The following is a 16,207-nucleotide window of genomic DNA, read 5'->3' on the forward strand; positions in this document are numbered from 1 at the left end:
GGCGGTGGGGCCGGGGCCAGCCCGCGCACCTTCGTGGGGAGGAAGCGAGGTCCCCGGGAGGAAGGAGTGGATTTGGTTTCCCCGCAGTCTGGCTTACACGTAAAGAATGCAGCCATCTGGCGGCTTGCGGTCCCTGGACTTGCCCCGAAGGTGGGAAGGAAGCCTTTCGGATTGGACTAAGGTTTTAATCTTCGGTGGGAGGCGGGGAGGATCTGCCGGGCCTGAGGAGCAGTAGTAGTCTTCGAGAACAAAGAATTAGAGAGCACCCACAAGTCGTAATCTTGCCCAAAGTACTGTAACAAGGTAATTAAACAAGGTTAGCTAGCATACGACCTTTAAAAAAATTAGCATCCTCCTAACCCGCATGGACTCCCACGGTGCCACGGTTCGTGCCCCGAATCACTGGGGTGGTTTGGGCTTTCTTAGTATGGAAAGTAATCGGCAAAATAAAGTGATAAGATAAACTGATCGATATAAGTGGCACTAATAAATAGGGGTTTTATTTGTAAAGTATTGAAAGTTTAACTAGAATGCCTTAAAAGGCAATTATTCCTTCCCCGCACTGCTCCTGTAGCTTAATTTAAGGATTCTATTGATGCAAAACTCTGGTTGTTGATGCCAAAGAATGGAGGGTGGAGGAAGGGTCTGCTGCTTTTCTTGGATACAAATTTGCATTTCTTCAGACATTAAACAGATGTATGCATTCCCTTGAGCTTTCACATATATCATAACCTGCCTTTAGGAAAATATATACCATATGAGGTGACAGTGTTTATCTTTAATGTATTGAATCTAAATATATACGGAGTCAACTATTTGGGTGAGTGTGATGAGGTGTGTCCCCCGCATCCCCCCCCCCCAAGCAAAACACATAAATATATATAGCTCTATTATTTTAAGTGTTCTGGGGATTTTCTTTCTCAAAGACACCCTTAAAAAAAAACACGCTTTTAGCTAGAAGGAAGGACTCTCCGGGCAGTTTTGGGGGTTAGAAAGAGGACAATATTTAAGAAGAAATTAGACATTGCTTTTAAGATTATAGCAGAATAGACAATGTCATCCTGTCTTTGCTGCCTGGACTGACATCTAAAGAATTCAATTCAGTGGCTACAGTTTTTTCTTCTGTTTACTAGATTTCGTGCTTGAATGCATATCATTATTTTCTCTTCCTTTAAAATTAATACCGAAAGGAAATGTTTTTGTTTTGCCCCTCCCCCCAATTTAATTGCTTCACTTGAAAAAAGGCAAAGAACAAATGAGAAATGGAGGTTGTAACATTGTAATTGATACCAATTTATTCAGCTATTTATGCTTTGCAGTGAAAATGAAGTGCTACTCAGATGCATTTTTAGTCCAAAATGGTGGTGCTTTAAAATGATAAATAAAGGTCTTAATTGATCGTGTTCCATGTGTGCTTTCTGGGCAGCATGTTTCTTCTTTCAGTATAATCTGAGGTGTTTAATTTAAAAGCATTGTATTCTGAGATATTTTTCTCCCCTCTTGAGTTTTTGGACTCCTAAATTTCACTGTAAAATATTAAGATCATCACCAAGAAATTAAGTTGGGGCATTTGTGTCTTGAGTGTTAATATTTTGAATAATTTAGATGTGTAAATTTTGGTCTCTGGCATATAATCTGGGTGTTGTGATGAATATTTATGATGAACATGACTAAATTCAGGGTTATGTTAGAAAAGCAATTCCTCCTGCCATAGAATTAACTTTTTTGCAAAGTCTCCAAAATATATCTGCCAATTTAAGAAACCTTTATTGGGTGCCTGCTTTTTTGCACTCGATTGAATAAGAATAGTAGGCGAAATTATACATGCCTTTTAAATTTTTACCAGGAAGGAAGCCTGTAGGCTATACGTTGTTACTACTAATAGATGTTTATCTTCTAGGTTGAAATTGGGCGAAGGGTAGACACCTTTTAGACAGGTGTTCCTGAATACCACTGGCAACACGGTTCTGACAGTATTTCATAACAGTAAGTACGTTTTACCATTTTGGTTGTTAATTAGATTTGAACAGTAATTAGCTGGGAACAAAATTATAACGGATGTATATTGGAGGTCCCAGGTAGAATGAATGCCTTTCAAGTCTAGACAGGCAGTACCTACTCATTCCTGTTGCTTCCTTCTTTTTAGTGACTTGCATGTATTGTTTCCTGTGGGCCCCTAAGCGCTGTGGAGGCTACAAGATAAAAAAAAGCTTGTCCCAGCTCTTAAGAGGCTGTTTTGCTGGAAGGGCTTTAATGGAACTGAATGCTGAGAGGACATTATGCAGGGAAGGGAAGACGCTGGTTTTAAGGGTAGCACAGGTGGGGTCAGTGTGGGTAGCTGGGAATGTCAGGGACCTAGCCTTGAAGGCTGAGTGGAGTTTGGATAGGTGGCTATCACCAAAAGCAAAAGCTGAAAGCAGGGATTAGTAACTTCTGTTTAGGGGATGGGGAGTAGATCTGCATGGTCCAAGTGGGAAAATCCTAGGATAATCTAGTGAGAGATACTACATCTGTGATGTCAGGCACGTCACAACTTCCTTGAGCCGTGACTCATGCCTCACTCCTAAAATAAAAGAGCTGTACCTGGTGATCCTTAAATAAGGCACATTCTAGCACTAAGATTTTTATCAGCCCTGAAGATAGAGTTGGAAACAAGTTTAGTTAGGTTAAATGGGGGATCCGCCCGTGTAAAGCCATGAAAACCTAGGTTTGGATTTGATGCTGAAGACTTTTAAAACCATTATAGGTTCAAGAGCTATAGAAACGGTGTTTTAGTGAGATCGGTCTTAAAACAGTATGTGCCCAGGTACGGTGGGTAGTGATCCAGTGGCAACAGAAAATGGCTGGGCATATCCACAAAACTTACTAAAAGAGGTAACAGTTCAGGTGGAACTTACAGGAGACTGAAGACCGTAAGATGGCACGGGTATAATTAGCCTGGAGTGTGGGATTGAAGTTGTGAAAAGGAGATCAAGGAGTTCTTGTCCATTGTCTCGTTGCAGGACACGGGGAGGGTGAGTTTCCTTTTCCTAAACCTTAAGTTGGCAGTGATGGGCTATCAGACACGTTCTACAGGCACGGCCTGCTGGAGCGGCAGGCAGGATATGGTGGGAGATTTAGGATTTCTAAGCATAAAGTGATATTTAACGAGTTTTCCTTAAGAGAGTGAGGGAAGAGAGAGAAAACATAACCTGGGATGAAACTAACAATTGGGAGGTAGGGAGGAACAAATAAACCAGGAAAGAACATTGCTTTTGAAATCAAGGGAGAAGAGAATTCCATGTGTGAGTGTGTGGTCCACAGTGGGCAGCACTACTAACCACAGGCAGGTAGGATGAAGGCAAGACTATTGGCAACTTTTGTTTTTTAAGTTTGTTTATTTTTAGAGAGAGGGAGTGGGGGAGGGGCAGAGAGAGAGGGAGAGAGAATCCCAAGCAGGCTCTGCACTGACCTGAGCTGAAATTGCGAGTTGGACACTTAACCCACCGAGCCACCCAGGCGCCCCCGATTATTGGCAACTTTAAGAGCAGTTTCGGTGTCATGGTGGGGTGGAGAAGCACATGTCCGGGGGTTTAGGAATGGAAAGGTGCATGAGGACCATCAGGGGGAGAATGATAGCTAGACAAGGGTGTGGAGCAGAATTACGGTTTACGAGTCTGTGCGTACTTGTGTGTGTTCAGTGGGGGAGACTAAGCGTGTTTAAGAAAGAGTAAAGAAGCTGGTCAAGGAGGACTGAAGATCCGTTAGAGGGGAGGAACCTTTTTGTCATTTCTTCTCCTCAAAGAGATAAAAAGGCATTGGTCCAGAGGACAGGTGACAGTGGTTGTGTGAGAGAGAAAACCATGCCTAGAAAGAAGGGTGAGAGCTGTATCTGAAGGGACAAAAATAACACTAGGTTACATTTGTTGGGTTCTTAGTACGTATCCTGCACTTTGCTAAGTATTTCTTATATAATAACTTCACTTCTCATAGCAACTCCATTTAAAAAATGGGCAAGTTGAAGCACAAAGAGGATGGTAAGTAAAGACACAAAACCCGGTGGTCTATCCTGAGAGATCAGGTCTGTCCTGATCACAAACCCAAAACCAGGTGCATGGCTTACACCTCACAGATACTGTCCTGGCTCGAGACGCAGCTTTAAATGTCTTTAATACATGAGGTCAGTAGATCTAGAATTGAGAGACGGTAAAGTCAAGATTTAGGCTGATGGGCTATGGGAAAAACTAGCAGGAACAAGTACTGTAAAGTACTTGGCATCTGAGACTCTGGATTTAACTCCCATTTACTGTGCCGCCTTTGGGCAAGTCATTAGCCTTCCCTGACCTCAATTTCCTCATCTGTTTCGTGGGGTTGTGAACACTGACTGCATGAGATATTTAGAAACTGTTCAATAAATGTTAAACATACTAAGGAAGGAACTGTTTCCTGCATTTGTGCAAATTATTAATACAATTTAAAATACTGCTGTATCACAAAATTACAGCATGAACATGTACTAGGCAGCTATTTCACATAATATTCTAGAAAACAGTATCTGTTCAACTAAGTAATTAGAATAGCCAATAAAATTAATTTGACGGGAGGGGCGCCTGGGTGGCTCAAGTCGTGATCTCACACTTCTTGGGATAGAGCCCCGCCGACGGCACCGAGCCTGCTTGGGATTCTCTCTGTCCCTCTTTCTTTGCCCCTCCCCCACCCGTGCGCACGCACTCTCTCTCAAATCAATAAACATTAAGAAAACTTAATTTGATGAGACTGAACTACTCTTTGTCTATATTTATTAGTTCTTCTGGATCTAATGATTTGTCACTTTACCCATGTGTTGTCACTCTCCTACATGCTCTTCCCTCTTCATTGTCTGGATAAAGCCCAACACTTCAGCTTCTCTGTTCTTACACCAGGTACAGATGTGCCACCACTGGACATCCTGGTGCCAGTGCACATTCGTGGTCACCAGCCGCAGCCGGCTCCTCTCATGGCTCAGCGCTTCTATTCCCCGCCCTTCCCACTGTCTGTCTCCCCAGCTGCAGCCATTCCAGCAGCGTCCTCTCGGGCCTTCCTCCAGTTCGTTTTCAGTCCGTCACCAGGACTGTCGATTTGACCTCCTACAAGGCTCTTTCCTCTGCTCCCCTTGTTCCCCAGGGCTGTTGTCTAGGACCAGACACGGGGAATGTTCATCGTCTCGCCTGAAGTCATGCGCTGACCGCAGCCTCATGGTCCTTAGTGGTCTTCTGCCTCCATTCTTGCTCCCCTCTGTCCATTTCTACACCGGACTATAGCCAGAGTGATACCGTGAAAAAGAAATCTGATTTGCACAATTCCGCTAAAACTCCCCTTTGATTCGCTCTGACTCACGAGGCACTGCTTGCTCTAGCCTCTACTTAGTTCATTCCAGTTCACCAGTACTATATTTTGTGTTTGCTTTGCCTGGAACATTCTTTTCCCATTTTTCTTTGCCTGATTTCTGTCTTTCAGTCTCAGTTGAAATTTCATTCCCTTTGACTGCTTCCTTGACTCCCCAGACTGGTGTGGTCCCTTTTGCAGTAAGCTCTCAAAGCATGTAACACAACACCTTTGTTTTCCTTAGCATTTGGCACTAGCAGTTAGTTAATTGTCATTATTTAATAGCTATATATAACATTTACTGAGTACTGCTATTATACTATGCTAAGTCCTTCCATGGTGAGTCCTGTCTCGTCCCACGTGCTCAGGATCTCATGGCAAGTAAGTAGGAAGGAATTCAAACCAGGTGATAGGATTCCAGAGCCTGGGCCTTGGCAGTATTAATAGACTGCATTCCCCAGCCCTTCCCCCTGCTACTAGTTTACGTAATATTTGTCTTCTCTGCAAGATGAGGACAGAGATCTTGTCTGTGTTGTTGACTGCTACGTCACCAGCACATAGCACGGACCTGATAAATACCACGTGCTTACTTGGTAAATATTTGTTAACTGGCTTACTTAAAACCTACAGGCTATTTTGTATATTTTTAAAGGAAGTTCAGACCTTGAAAAAGCCTTTGGGATGTATCTAGCAAGTTTCCCTGCCTCCTTTCCCCCCTCATATATATGAGTGGCTAGCATAAGCATCAAAGATGAGGCTAATTTGTTGAATGCAAGGTACTAAGTTGCCTGGGGGATTCAAAGAAGGGGACACTAATTTTAGGCTTCGAAATGGGGTCTTATCAGAAAGATGTCAGGAGGATGGGAGAACGTTGGGATTAAAGTGTGGGGCAGGATTTTCATGGTAGAAAGATAGAGGAGAGGAAGACAGAGGTGTGGTGAAATGACAGAAAAGCTAAGACCTGCAGACCCAAAGACACAGCTAAGCCAGTGCCCTCAGGGTGGATGGGACCCGCCACCTCCTGAGAACACACGTGCCAGACGTAGCCCCGTAGCACGTTCCCTTTATTTCATTCTGACAAGTCTGAAATACTTTCAGAAGTATTTCTTGGAAGACTGCCGTTCAGTGGCTAATGCTGTGAATCCAAATGATAATCTTGCTGCTAATCCAGTGCATGAGAAGATAATGTGATTTAAACTTTATGCCTTTAATATTTTTTAATATTAAAAAATGTGTGTTTATAAATTAATTAATCTCTCATATTCCACCCCGCAAAGATTTTTTTCCAGTTGTAGATTCTGAAACAGCCACTTTGGTTCTTTCTCCTGAACCTTGATCTCCCTTAATCTCCCTTAGGGCACTGGAAAAAACTAGTCAATTCACAGATGTCCTCATTGAGCTGTCTTTATGGCTAATAAATCCATCACCATATCTATTAAGGATCACTCTCTTAGTCTCTTGTTAGCATTTTAGAATTAAGATAGCATTTTATTTTGGGGTAATGTTTCACATGTTAGCTGTTTAAGATGGGGAAGGTGGTATTATTTCCATTTTATATAGAAATACATTTAATGGGTAGGGATGCTGTTTTCAGGATCAGTAGAAGAGTCCGAATCAGAGCTCACTGCCTGTTGTTTACCACTTCTTAGAAGACACTAAGAAGTGTCATCAATAAACAGGAACCCTTGATACCTAATAATAGGTACTTGCACAAATTACTAAAGGCAGGTGAATTCTATTTTCTAGCCCCTTAGAAAATTATATAAATTATGGAAATGTGTCTTTATCTACAATTAAATTAGATACCACAGTCAACAGATGCATCAAAGAAATGCCATGTTTTTGAAGACGTGGAAACTAGCTTGGTTATTTTACTACTAGATGAAAATCTAACAGAGATGGAAAAGACATGTTAACACAAGGGCTTAAATAGTGCAGTCAAAACATTAAGTCCTAGGCCTTGAGAATCCTTTAGGATCAAGTGTCTCTTTTGGATTGGTCTGAAAGCATGTAGAGATTGTATTTAATTTTTGCTACACTTTTTATTCAGGTAATGCGTTTAAAATTTTTCTACCCACAAATAGCCAGTCCCTTCCTGCTTTGAATAGTATTATTTGCAAAGCAGAAAGACTTCTAGGATTTGCTATGTTGGTGACATGGAATGGAGACAGTTCAGGGTTAGGGTTCAGTTTTCTCTAGATTTTCCCTCTTAGAATTCTTTTAGCTTTGAGCAAACTTAATTAAGCAGGCTTCTTTTAAAATAAAGTCACTTTAATTCTCATTCTTGTCTATGGTTATGGTTTTACTGTCTTTATATGTAGATGTCCAATCTCCCTGACCCCTCCTTTTCTTTTTCTGTAAAGGATCTAAAGTTTGAGGGCGGGAGAAACTGTTGACTAGATTTAGAGATGACAGCCTCATTCAAAACATGGGTGTGCTTATAAACATGGAGAACAAACTGAGGGTTGCTGGAGGGGTTGTGGGAGGGGGGATGGGCTAAATGGGTAAGGGGCATTAAGGAATCTATGGAAATTATTGCTTCACTGTATACTAACTAATTTGGATGTGAATTTTAAAAAATAAAAAATAAAGTTAAAAAAAATGGGTGTGCCTTCGGGTTGCATGGGTGCAGATGTGTGCAAGGAATCCATATGCTTCCTATACCAGACAGTTTGAATCAAGACATTGTCCCTTGAACTTCTGTGAGACAGCAGAGACAGTTTGCGGCAGGCGCAAGAGGGTTTGCGTAGGGATAACAGGCTTTACTGTAGCAGGAGAGCGGAAAGTGATGGACACGGGTGCTTGTAGGTGACTGCTGAGCTGGTTTTGGCTTTGCTTTTCATTCCAGGGATAAGCTAGGTTCTAAGTCGGGGTTGTCTGCACTATATGTGAGGCTTATGGAATTGAAAAGAAAGAGCTGTGTGTTTTAGATTCATTTCCTCGTTTTGTTTCTCCGTTGGTCTTGTGCTTATCACTTAGGGAGGATGGATTGGGGAATTTTGAATCATTGGGAAAAATTATCCAAAGGTTTCCAAATCAAGAAATATAAATGTTTTCTTTTAGTAAGCTTAAGGCCTTGAAAACTAATTGACCCACCCTGTGACAGCTTATGAGGATTGAATCTAGTATGCTTTTTTAATACGAGTTTTCCTGAAGGGTATTGCAAACCTTTTTCTCCTCGTAGATGGATGGCGACAGTGCTACAACAGACGCTTCTCAGCTAGGCATCTCTGCGGACTACATCGGAGGAAGCCACTATGTGATACAGCCCCACGATGGTAGGAAAGCTACGAGTAAAACACTGACTGGCAGAAGTAACTTAGTGGAAATCATATTACCGTCACATTCTAGGTTACTTGGGTCTTTACGGGAAAATTAGCAATCTTGTGTCAAAGGTCAATGATGGTCTAAGAAGATGTATCATGCTTTTTTTATTAGAAATAGTCTTCAAAAGAATGATGAGTTCTAGAAAAGAATTCTATAAATAAAGTATGCCTTTTAAAAACAGGTACCGTTTCTTTAAAAGTTTGTTACTGATGTTCTACTTAAGTACTGAGTATGGCACATTCTTTTTCAGTTGATACAGTAAAAAATTCTTTAGAGGGTGAGTTGCTAGCTATTATATTTCTAGTACTTACGAACAGACTTATTTTTGTTTTTCATTAACTATTAAGTTTGACCTGTGTCAGCTGTTAGGATGGCAGTGTCATGTCGGCCTGTGAGAAATAATTTACTTTGTGGCATTCTGATGTGTAAGATTAAAAAACACTAAGATATATTTTTTTAGAAGGCAGTTGGGGGTGGGTGAGAAGTTACCTCATCCTAAGACAGACACACATAAAAATGTAACTTGAATCAGCTTAAGTGCCTTTCTTTTTTAATACACATAAATAGTGGGAAGTTTACTTACAAGACACTGCATTTAGTCATAAAAGGATATTACTGGTATTGTGAAAGCTTCAGTTATATCTAAATCTATACAATTTGAGAATTCGCTTTTTGTAAGATCGCTGGATCAGTGCAATAGCTTTGTTCAAAAACTTAGTATCAATCTAATTGGGTCAGTAATATTCAAGGCCACTTTTCCATTCTGTATAAACTTGGCTTTGGATAAACATATAAATAACCTCCTAATCTAGCAATATGAAAGGAACCCTCAGTCATAGTCTGTAAGTTTTCCAGCTAAGTTATGTAATAAATATTTCTGAGTACCCCTTCTATGGAAGATGCTATACCAAGTTCTAGGAAGTACACAAAGCTGATCCCTGGCCTCTGGTAGCAAACATCTAATAGGGAGGATGAGAAAGAAAAAGAATTCTAAAATGTGTCACAAAAAACACAGAGCAATCCTGTGATATTTTTGTGAAAGGAGAAATCACTTCTGAAGGTGCTGTGGAGATGTTTCTGAGCTTTTTGGAGAATGGATAGGTGAGGTTTTAGTAGGCAGATCTGAGGACAAAAGTGTTTGAGGCAGTGGGTTGGAAATTAAGGAGTGGGTTTGGTTATGGCTATGAGAAAACCGTGAAAAGAACTGCTACCCTCCTCCCTAAAAATGCCTAGGAAATGAACCAGGATGTTCTGAACTTCGATTGTTTCAGGTAGTCTTCTCTATGACGAAGTAAAGGTTGTGAGAAACGTTAAACCTGAGTTATTTTTATTTTTTTAGATACGGAGGACAGCATGAATGATCATGAAGACACAAATGGTTCAAAAGAAAGTTTCAGAGAACAAGATATATATCTTCCAATTGCAAACGTAGCAAGGATAATGAAAAACGCCATACCTCAAACGGGAAAGGTAATGCAGGAGAGACATTTTACCTGGCGTGCTTTTTCCAGGGGAGAGGGGGATGTAAACTGCATGAATATGTATATACAGTTTCTGTATATAGTCAGCTATTGTTTTCAGTCCTTTAGTCACTCTTTCTCTCTTTCAGTTCTACACCCTTAGTTACTGGACAGTATTCCATTTTCAGTTCCCGCGGCCCCCGGTGCTTCCCCCTCCCCCACTTGAAGCAGATAAAGTAGAATTAAGAATCTTTTTAAAATATCAGGTTTGCCAAAATGAACAAATCAGGAGACTATAGATGCTGGAGAGGATGTGGAGAAACGGGAACCCTCTTGCACTGTTGGTGGGAATGCAAACTGGTGCAGCCGCTCTGGAAAACAGTGTGGAGGTTCCTCAAAAAATTAAAAATAGACCTACCCTATGACCCAGCAGTAGCACTGCTGGGAATTTACCCAAGGGATACAGGAGTACTGATGCATAGGGGCACTTGTACCCCAATGTTTATAGCAGCACTCTCAACAATAGCCAAATTGTGGAAAAAGCCTAAATGTCCATCAACTGATGAATGGATAAAGAAATTGTGGTTTATATACACAATGGAGTACTCTGTGGCAATGAGAAAGAATGAAATATGGCCCTTTGTAGCAACATGGATGGAACTGGAGAGTGTGATGCTAAGTGAAATAAGCCATACACAGAAAGACAGATACCGTATGTTTTCACTCTTATGTGGATCCTGAGAAACTTAACAGAAACCCATGGGGGAGGGGAAGGAAAAAAAAAAAGAGGTTAGAGTGGGAGAGAGCCAAAGCATAAGAGACTCTTAAAAACTGAGAACAAACTGAGGGTTGATGGGGGGGTGGGAGGGAGAGGAGGGTAGGTGATGGGCATTGAAGAGGGTATCTTTTGGGATGAGCACGGGGGGTGTTGTATGGAAACCAATTTGACAATAAATTTCATATATTAAAAAAAAATAAAATAAATAAAATAAAATATCAGGTTTGGGCAGATGGAGTTGTAACTTCTATAATGTTGCAGCAAAATTGGGTCTTTTTTTTTTTTTTAAGATTTTATTTTTAAGGAATCTCTACACCCGGCTCAAACTCAACAACCTCGAGATCAAGAGTCGCATGCTCCACCAACTAAGCCAGCCAGGTGCCCCCAAATTGGGTCATTTTGGACTGATACAGAAAAATCCTTATATTTGGAAGCAGCTATTTTTGTACAATCATAAATACTAACACACTTTTGAAGTTAACAGGCAGGATTCTGTTTTAAGTAGTTCTGTCTTGAGACAAACAATCATATAGACTGTTATTTAGAACAACTTAAAAACACTCATTGTCACTCTACTCATCACTTGGTCTGAATTAAAATCCACACTTTTTATATTATATATAACGCAATAAACTTTCTTTCTCACTGCAGCTTATAAAGTACTTGTGAAAGTAATAAAGATCACAAATAAATAGATTATTAAAATACATCACTAAGGGGGTCCCTGGGTGACTCATTCGGTTGAGCATGTGACTCCTGATTTTGGCTCCGGTCATGATCTCATGGTTTGTGAGTTTGAGCCCTGCCTTGGGCTGTGCGCTGACAGCATGGAGCCCACTTGGGATTCTCTCTCTACTTTTCTCTCTACCCTTCCCCTGCTCGCACGCTCTTTCTCAAATAAATAAACTTAAAAATATGCATTCCTAAGCCTAGAAGTTCCAATGTGAGAGGTCCTCCTTATATTTTAAGGGGAAATAAATCAGAGCTGCTGATTGTTGTTGAAATAGGTTAAGACTGCATGCCTCAGCCACCGGCCACGTACGGTTATTGAGCACTTGAAATGTGGCTGGTCTGAATTAAGATGTGCTGTAAATGTAAAACATACTTCACATTGTGAAGGTTTCGTATGAAAAGAAGAATGAAAATCTCTCCCATTTTAAAATGGATGCTGTGTTTAAATGTTAGATAATAACTTGGATTTGTTAGGTTAAATCTCAAAATTCATTTCACCTGTGTTATTTGTATTTAAAAATTTTTTTTTAATATATATATACTTTTGAGAGAGAGAGAGAGAGAGAGACACAGAGCACAAGTGGGGAAGGGACAGAGAGAGGGAAACACAGAATCTGAAGCGGGCTCCAGGCTCTGAGCTGTCAGCACAGAGCCCCACGTGGGGCTCGAACCCACGAACTGCGAGATCACGACATGAGCCAAAGTCGGACATTTAACTGACTGACCCACTCAGGCGCCCCTCACCTGTGTTTTTAAACCTAGCTACTAGAAAACCTAAAGTTATGTATACAGCTTGCATTATAGTATCTTGCCTGACTGCATTTATGCAGCTCTTGTTTGCTTTTCTCCGGGATATAAAATAGGCATGGAGATAGGAAACAGTATGTTTCAGCAAGGATTTTTGTTACTCCTGTTAGAAGTGACTTGGAATTGTATGATTTAATTCATTAGCTTTACTTTGAAACCCCACACCCTTAAAAGAATTCTCGCTTTTATAATGAGGTAGCCGGTGTGCCCCTTTGTGGTGGGCTTTTTAATAAACTCAAAGCCTGTACCTGACACTCTGGATCTTCAGTAGTAAAAATGTCGCCGAATGTCACTATTGTAAGCCTTAGGTGAATTCAGTGTTTTGTCTTTTTAAAATTTTCCAGTGTCCTTATTTGCAGAAATGCTAGGGCAGAGAAGCGACCCCTAAGTGTAGCCCCGCAGTACACTATATATACAGGAGACTGATTTTCTTGGGGCACCTGCTTAGTAAGTGTTCGTCTTTATGGGATGGTAAGGACAGCCAGTGGTTGCTTCTATGCCTAAATTGTATCTGTTTCCTGTGAATAGTTGTCAAGGCTTCTCTCACTTGTATTCGAGTTTTTGTTCTCATTCCAAAGGTTGGAATTTTGATAGCACACAATTTGTCAATGTTATTAGCATATATTTCAGAGATTAAATGTTAACAGCCATAAACTGAAATTTATAGTCTTCTGAATAGCCTTTTATTTCTGCAGGTTGTTAGGAAGGGGATGGTTACATTCCCTGCAGATTTACCTGTGATTTTTCTCTTCAGATTGCAAAAGATGCCAAAGAATGTGTTCAGGAATGTGTAAGTGAGTTCATCAGCTTTATAACATCTGAAGCAAGTGAAAGATGCCATCAGGAAAAACGGAAGACAATCAATGGAGAAGATATTCTCTTTGCCATGTCTACCTTAGGCTTCGACAGTTATGTAGAACCTCTAAAATTATACCTTCAGAAATTCAGAGAGGTAAATAAACTCTTCCATTATGCTTTTAAGAAACTAAGATGTATGATTTACTTTAACTTTTTAAATGTATCATTCATCAGAAGAAGTATATGGTCACTTCTATTACTGTATTTAAATAGTAAGTCCTTTCTTTTTCCCTTTATTACTAATGACATCATAGTTATGTAATGATTAAGAGCACGGACTCTGGATTCCGGCCACCCGGAGGCTGGTTCCAAGCTCCACCACCTGTAACCTCTGGGACCCTGGGCAGATTATTTCAATAGGTTAGGCCTTGGTTTCCTGGTCTGTAAAGTGACGTGAGTAATAGCACCTACCTCACAGAGTTACTGAGAGAACTAAGTCAAATAGTCCACATATAGCACTTAGCTTGGCTGATCGTGAGCACTCAATGGTAACACGCTGTTATTATGATTAATTTAAAAGAGGGAGTGTCTCAAAGCTTGAGGCCTTGCAGATAAGAAAAACGGAATTATAACTATCCTTTTTTATTGATTAAATTCTTCCGCATTTCTTACTGGGTTTATCTTTGCCCGTGGTACGAATTTTGTGGAAATAAATTGAGATCAGCGTATTTATTTCCACACTACCACTTGGGTGTCAGATTCACATTGCTTTCAAAATACTTCCTTAATAGCTTTAATGTTAGAACCCCATTAAATTAGTGACTTAGCATTGAGTGATTAAAGTAGGAAGAGAATGTGTTAAATTCTTCACAGTACTTTTCCAAATCTTCTGCATCATAGAACCTTAGAAGTGGATGGGAACTTAGAGCTCTATGGTACAAACTATAATCTTGATTTAGGAGTTTGAAACTTTAAACTTGCTATTATAGTGCTGTACTGTCCGGTTGGCTGAGAGCTTTATATGTATATAGTTAAATGATAACTTGGATCATTTATAGTAGATTTATGGGCTGAATATTTATAGTGCTTTTCAACAGACTACTTCATCTGTAAATAGACTTCTATTTTCCTTTTGATGCAGTGTGGAATTAGAATGATTTTATTTTTATCCGTAAATATTTTAGATTTTCTAGGTCATTACTAACGCTGCCTTGTGATGATTACTGCTTATGTAAAAAGTTAGCATTTTGAAGGGCCTCTTTGTATGTAATTAACCAGAAGTGTTAATACTCTGTGCAGTGTTTGTAATAATAGAAACTCCTAATTTTAGGAAACAAGCATTCTCATCTAGAAAACAGTGTCTTTTGAATGCCAGTGATTACTTTTTTGATTTGTCCTTCCCCAGGCTATGAAAGGAGAGAAAGGAATTGGTGGAGCAGTCACAACTACAGATGGATTAAGTGAAGAACTTACAGAGGAGGCATTTAGTAAGCAGTGTTATGATACGTTTATGCAACTGAATGTGTTCTTATAAGTCACATAGTTTGTTAGCAGTGACTAATACTAAATGTGGGGGTACTTTTGGACCATCAGCCCTGAGTATTCTGACATAGCACTTCTTTAGTTCATGCCCTTATAGTTGAAGTCAGTGAGGGATAAGTATCGAGATTGAAATTCTGCCGACATTATAACCTTTCACCCATAGTTCTGATTTCAGTAGCCCCTAGTTTTTGCTTTAAGATTTCACATGAGATAGGAATATTGAGAATTGTAGTTTGTAATATAAAATCTGTGATTTAAATAAATTTGAACTGATGGGTTTTTTGAAAAAAATTTGAATAGGGGCACCTGGCTGGGTTAATCAGTGGACCGTGCAACTCTTAATCTTGGGGTTGTGAGTTTGAGCCCCATGTTGGGTGTACACATTACTTTAAAATAAAAAATTTGTGGGGGCACCTGGGTGGCTTAGTCGGTTAAGCATCCAAGATTTCGGCTAAGGTCATGATCTTGCGTTCCTTGAGTTCAATCCCTGCGTCTGGCTCTGTGCCGACAGCTCAGAGCCTGGAGCCTCCTTCAGATTCTGTGTCTCCCTTCCTCTCTGCCCCTCCCCCACTTAACGCTCTGTCTTTCTTTCTCTCTCAAAAATAAATGAGCATTAAAAAAGGAAAATTAAAAAAAATAAAAAATCTGGAGAAAAAACCCTGAATATTGTCATATGGGTGAAATAAGAGGTCTATGGTGACTCTGTGTCTCATATAAAATTTATACGCATATATTTTCTTTTTCTCATATGTAAAATATATACTGCTTAGTTATGGAAGTGTGGCTCCCAGCCAGGCCTATGGTGTAGATCTACTTAATGAATTAGAAACTCCATCCAGTCTCTCTGCAGATTTGTACACATGGGCAGTTAGCTCAAGTGCATTTAATTTTACTTTATTTTTAGTTTATTTATTTTGAGAGAGGAGGGAGGGGCAGAAAGAAAGGGAGAAAGAATCCCCAGCAGGTTCCACACTGCCAGTCCAGAGCCCAACACAGGGCTCAAACTCACAAACTGCAAGATCATGACCGGAGCCAAAATCAAGAGTCGGATACTTGACCGACTGAGCCACCCAGGCGCCCCAGCTCAAGTACATTTTGGAGAAATGAAAATTCCGACAATTGAAAACTGCAATAGGAAAAATGTACTTTTTAGGGAGTTTTTTTTTTTCTAAAATGCTAAATGTGGGGGTTTATGATTTTGTCCAAGATGACACTGATTAGTGGCAGAATTGTAATGAGACATTAATGGCATGACCTAAGGTTCAGATCGAGAGAGTAGATGTAATTCTTTTCCTGCTTTAACTTTATCTTCCAGCTAACCAGTTACCAGCTGGCTTAATAACTGCAGATGGTCAACAACAGAATGTTATGGTTTATACAACGTCATATCAACAGGTAAAATACAGCCTTCTTTGTATTT

General features: G+C 40.1%; 1 protein-coding gene across 4 annotated transcripts in view; it reads left to right on the plus strand.

Annotated features, from left to right (window-relative positions):
* NFYB (nuclear transcription factor Y subunit beta) overlaps nucleotides 1-16,207 on the plus strand; it is a 32,161-nt gene that overhangs the window by 13,150 nt on the left and 2,804 nt on the right. For 2 of the 4 annotated variants that reach the window (XM_040491041.1, XM_040491044.1), the window contains exons 4-9: nucleotides 1,899-1,986; nucleotides 8,528-8,621; nucleotides 10,010-10,140; nucleotides 13,202-13,399; nucleotides 14,651-14,732; nucleotides 16,103-16,182. In XM_040491041.1, the coding sequence (XP_040346975.1) occupies nucleotides 8,528-8,621; nucleotides 10,010-10,140; nucleotides 13,202-13,399; nucleotides 14,651-14,732; nucleotides 16,103-16,182 (585 nt within the window). In that variant the 5' untranslated portion in view covers nucleotides 1,899-1,986. The other 2 variants (XM_040491042.1, XM_040491043.1) reach the window with 2 other exon arrangements.

Source organism: Herpailurus yagouaroundi, unplaced genomic scaffold (assembly GCF_014898765.1).
Source record: "Herpailurus yagouaroundi ecotype Mexico unplaced genomic scaffold, PumYag 182, whole genome shotgun sequence".
In the NCBI taxonomy this organism is placed as follows: Eukaryota; Metazoa; Chordata; class Mammalia; order Carnivora; family Felidae; genus Herpailurus; species Herpailurus yagouaroundi.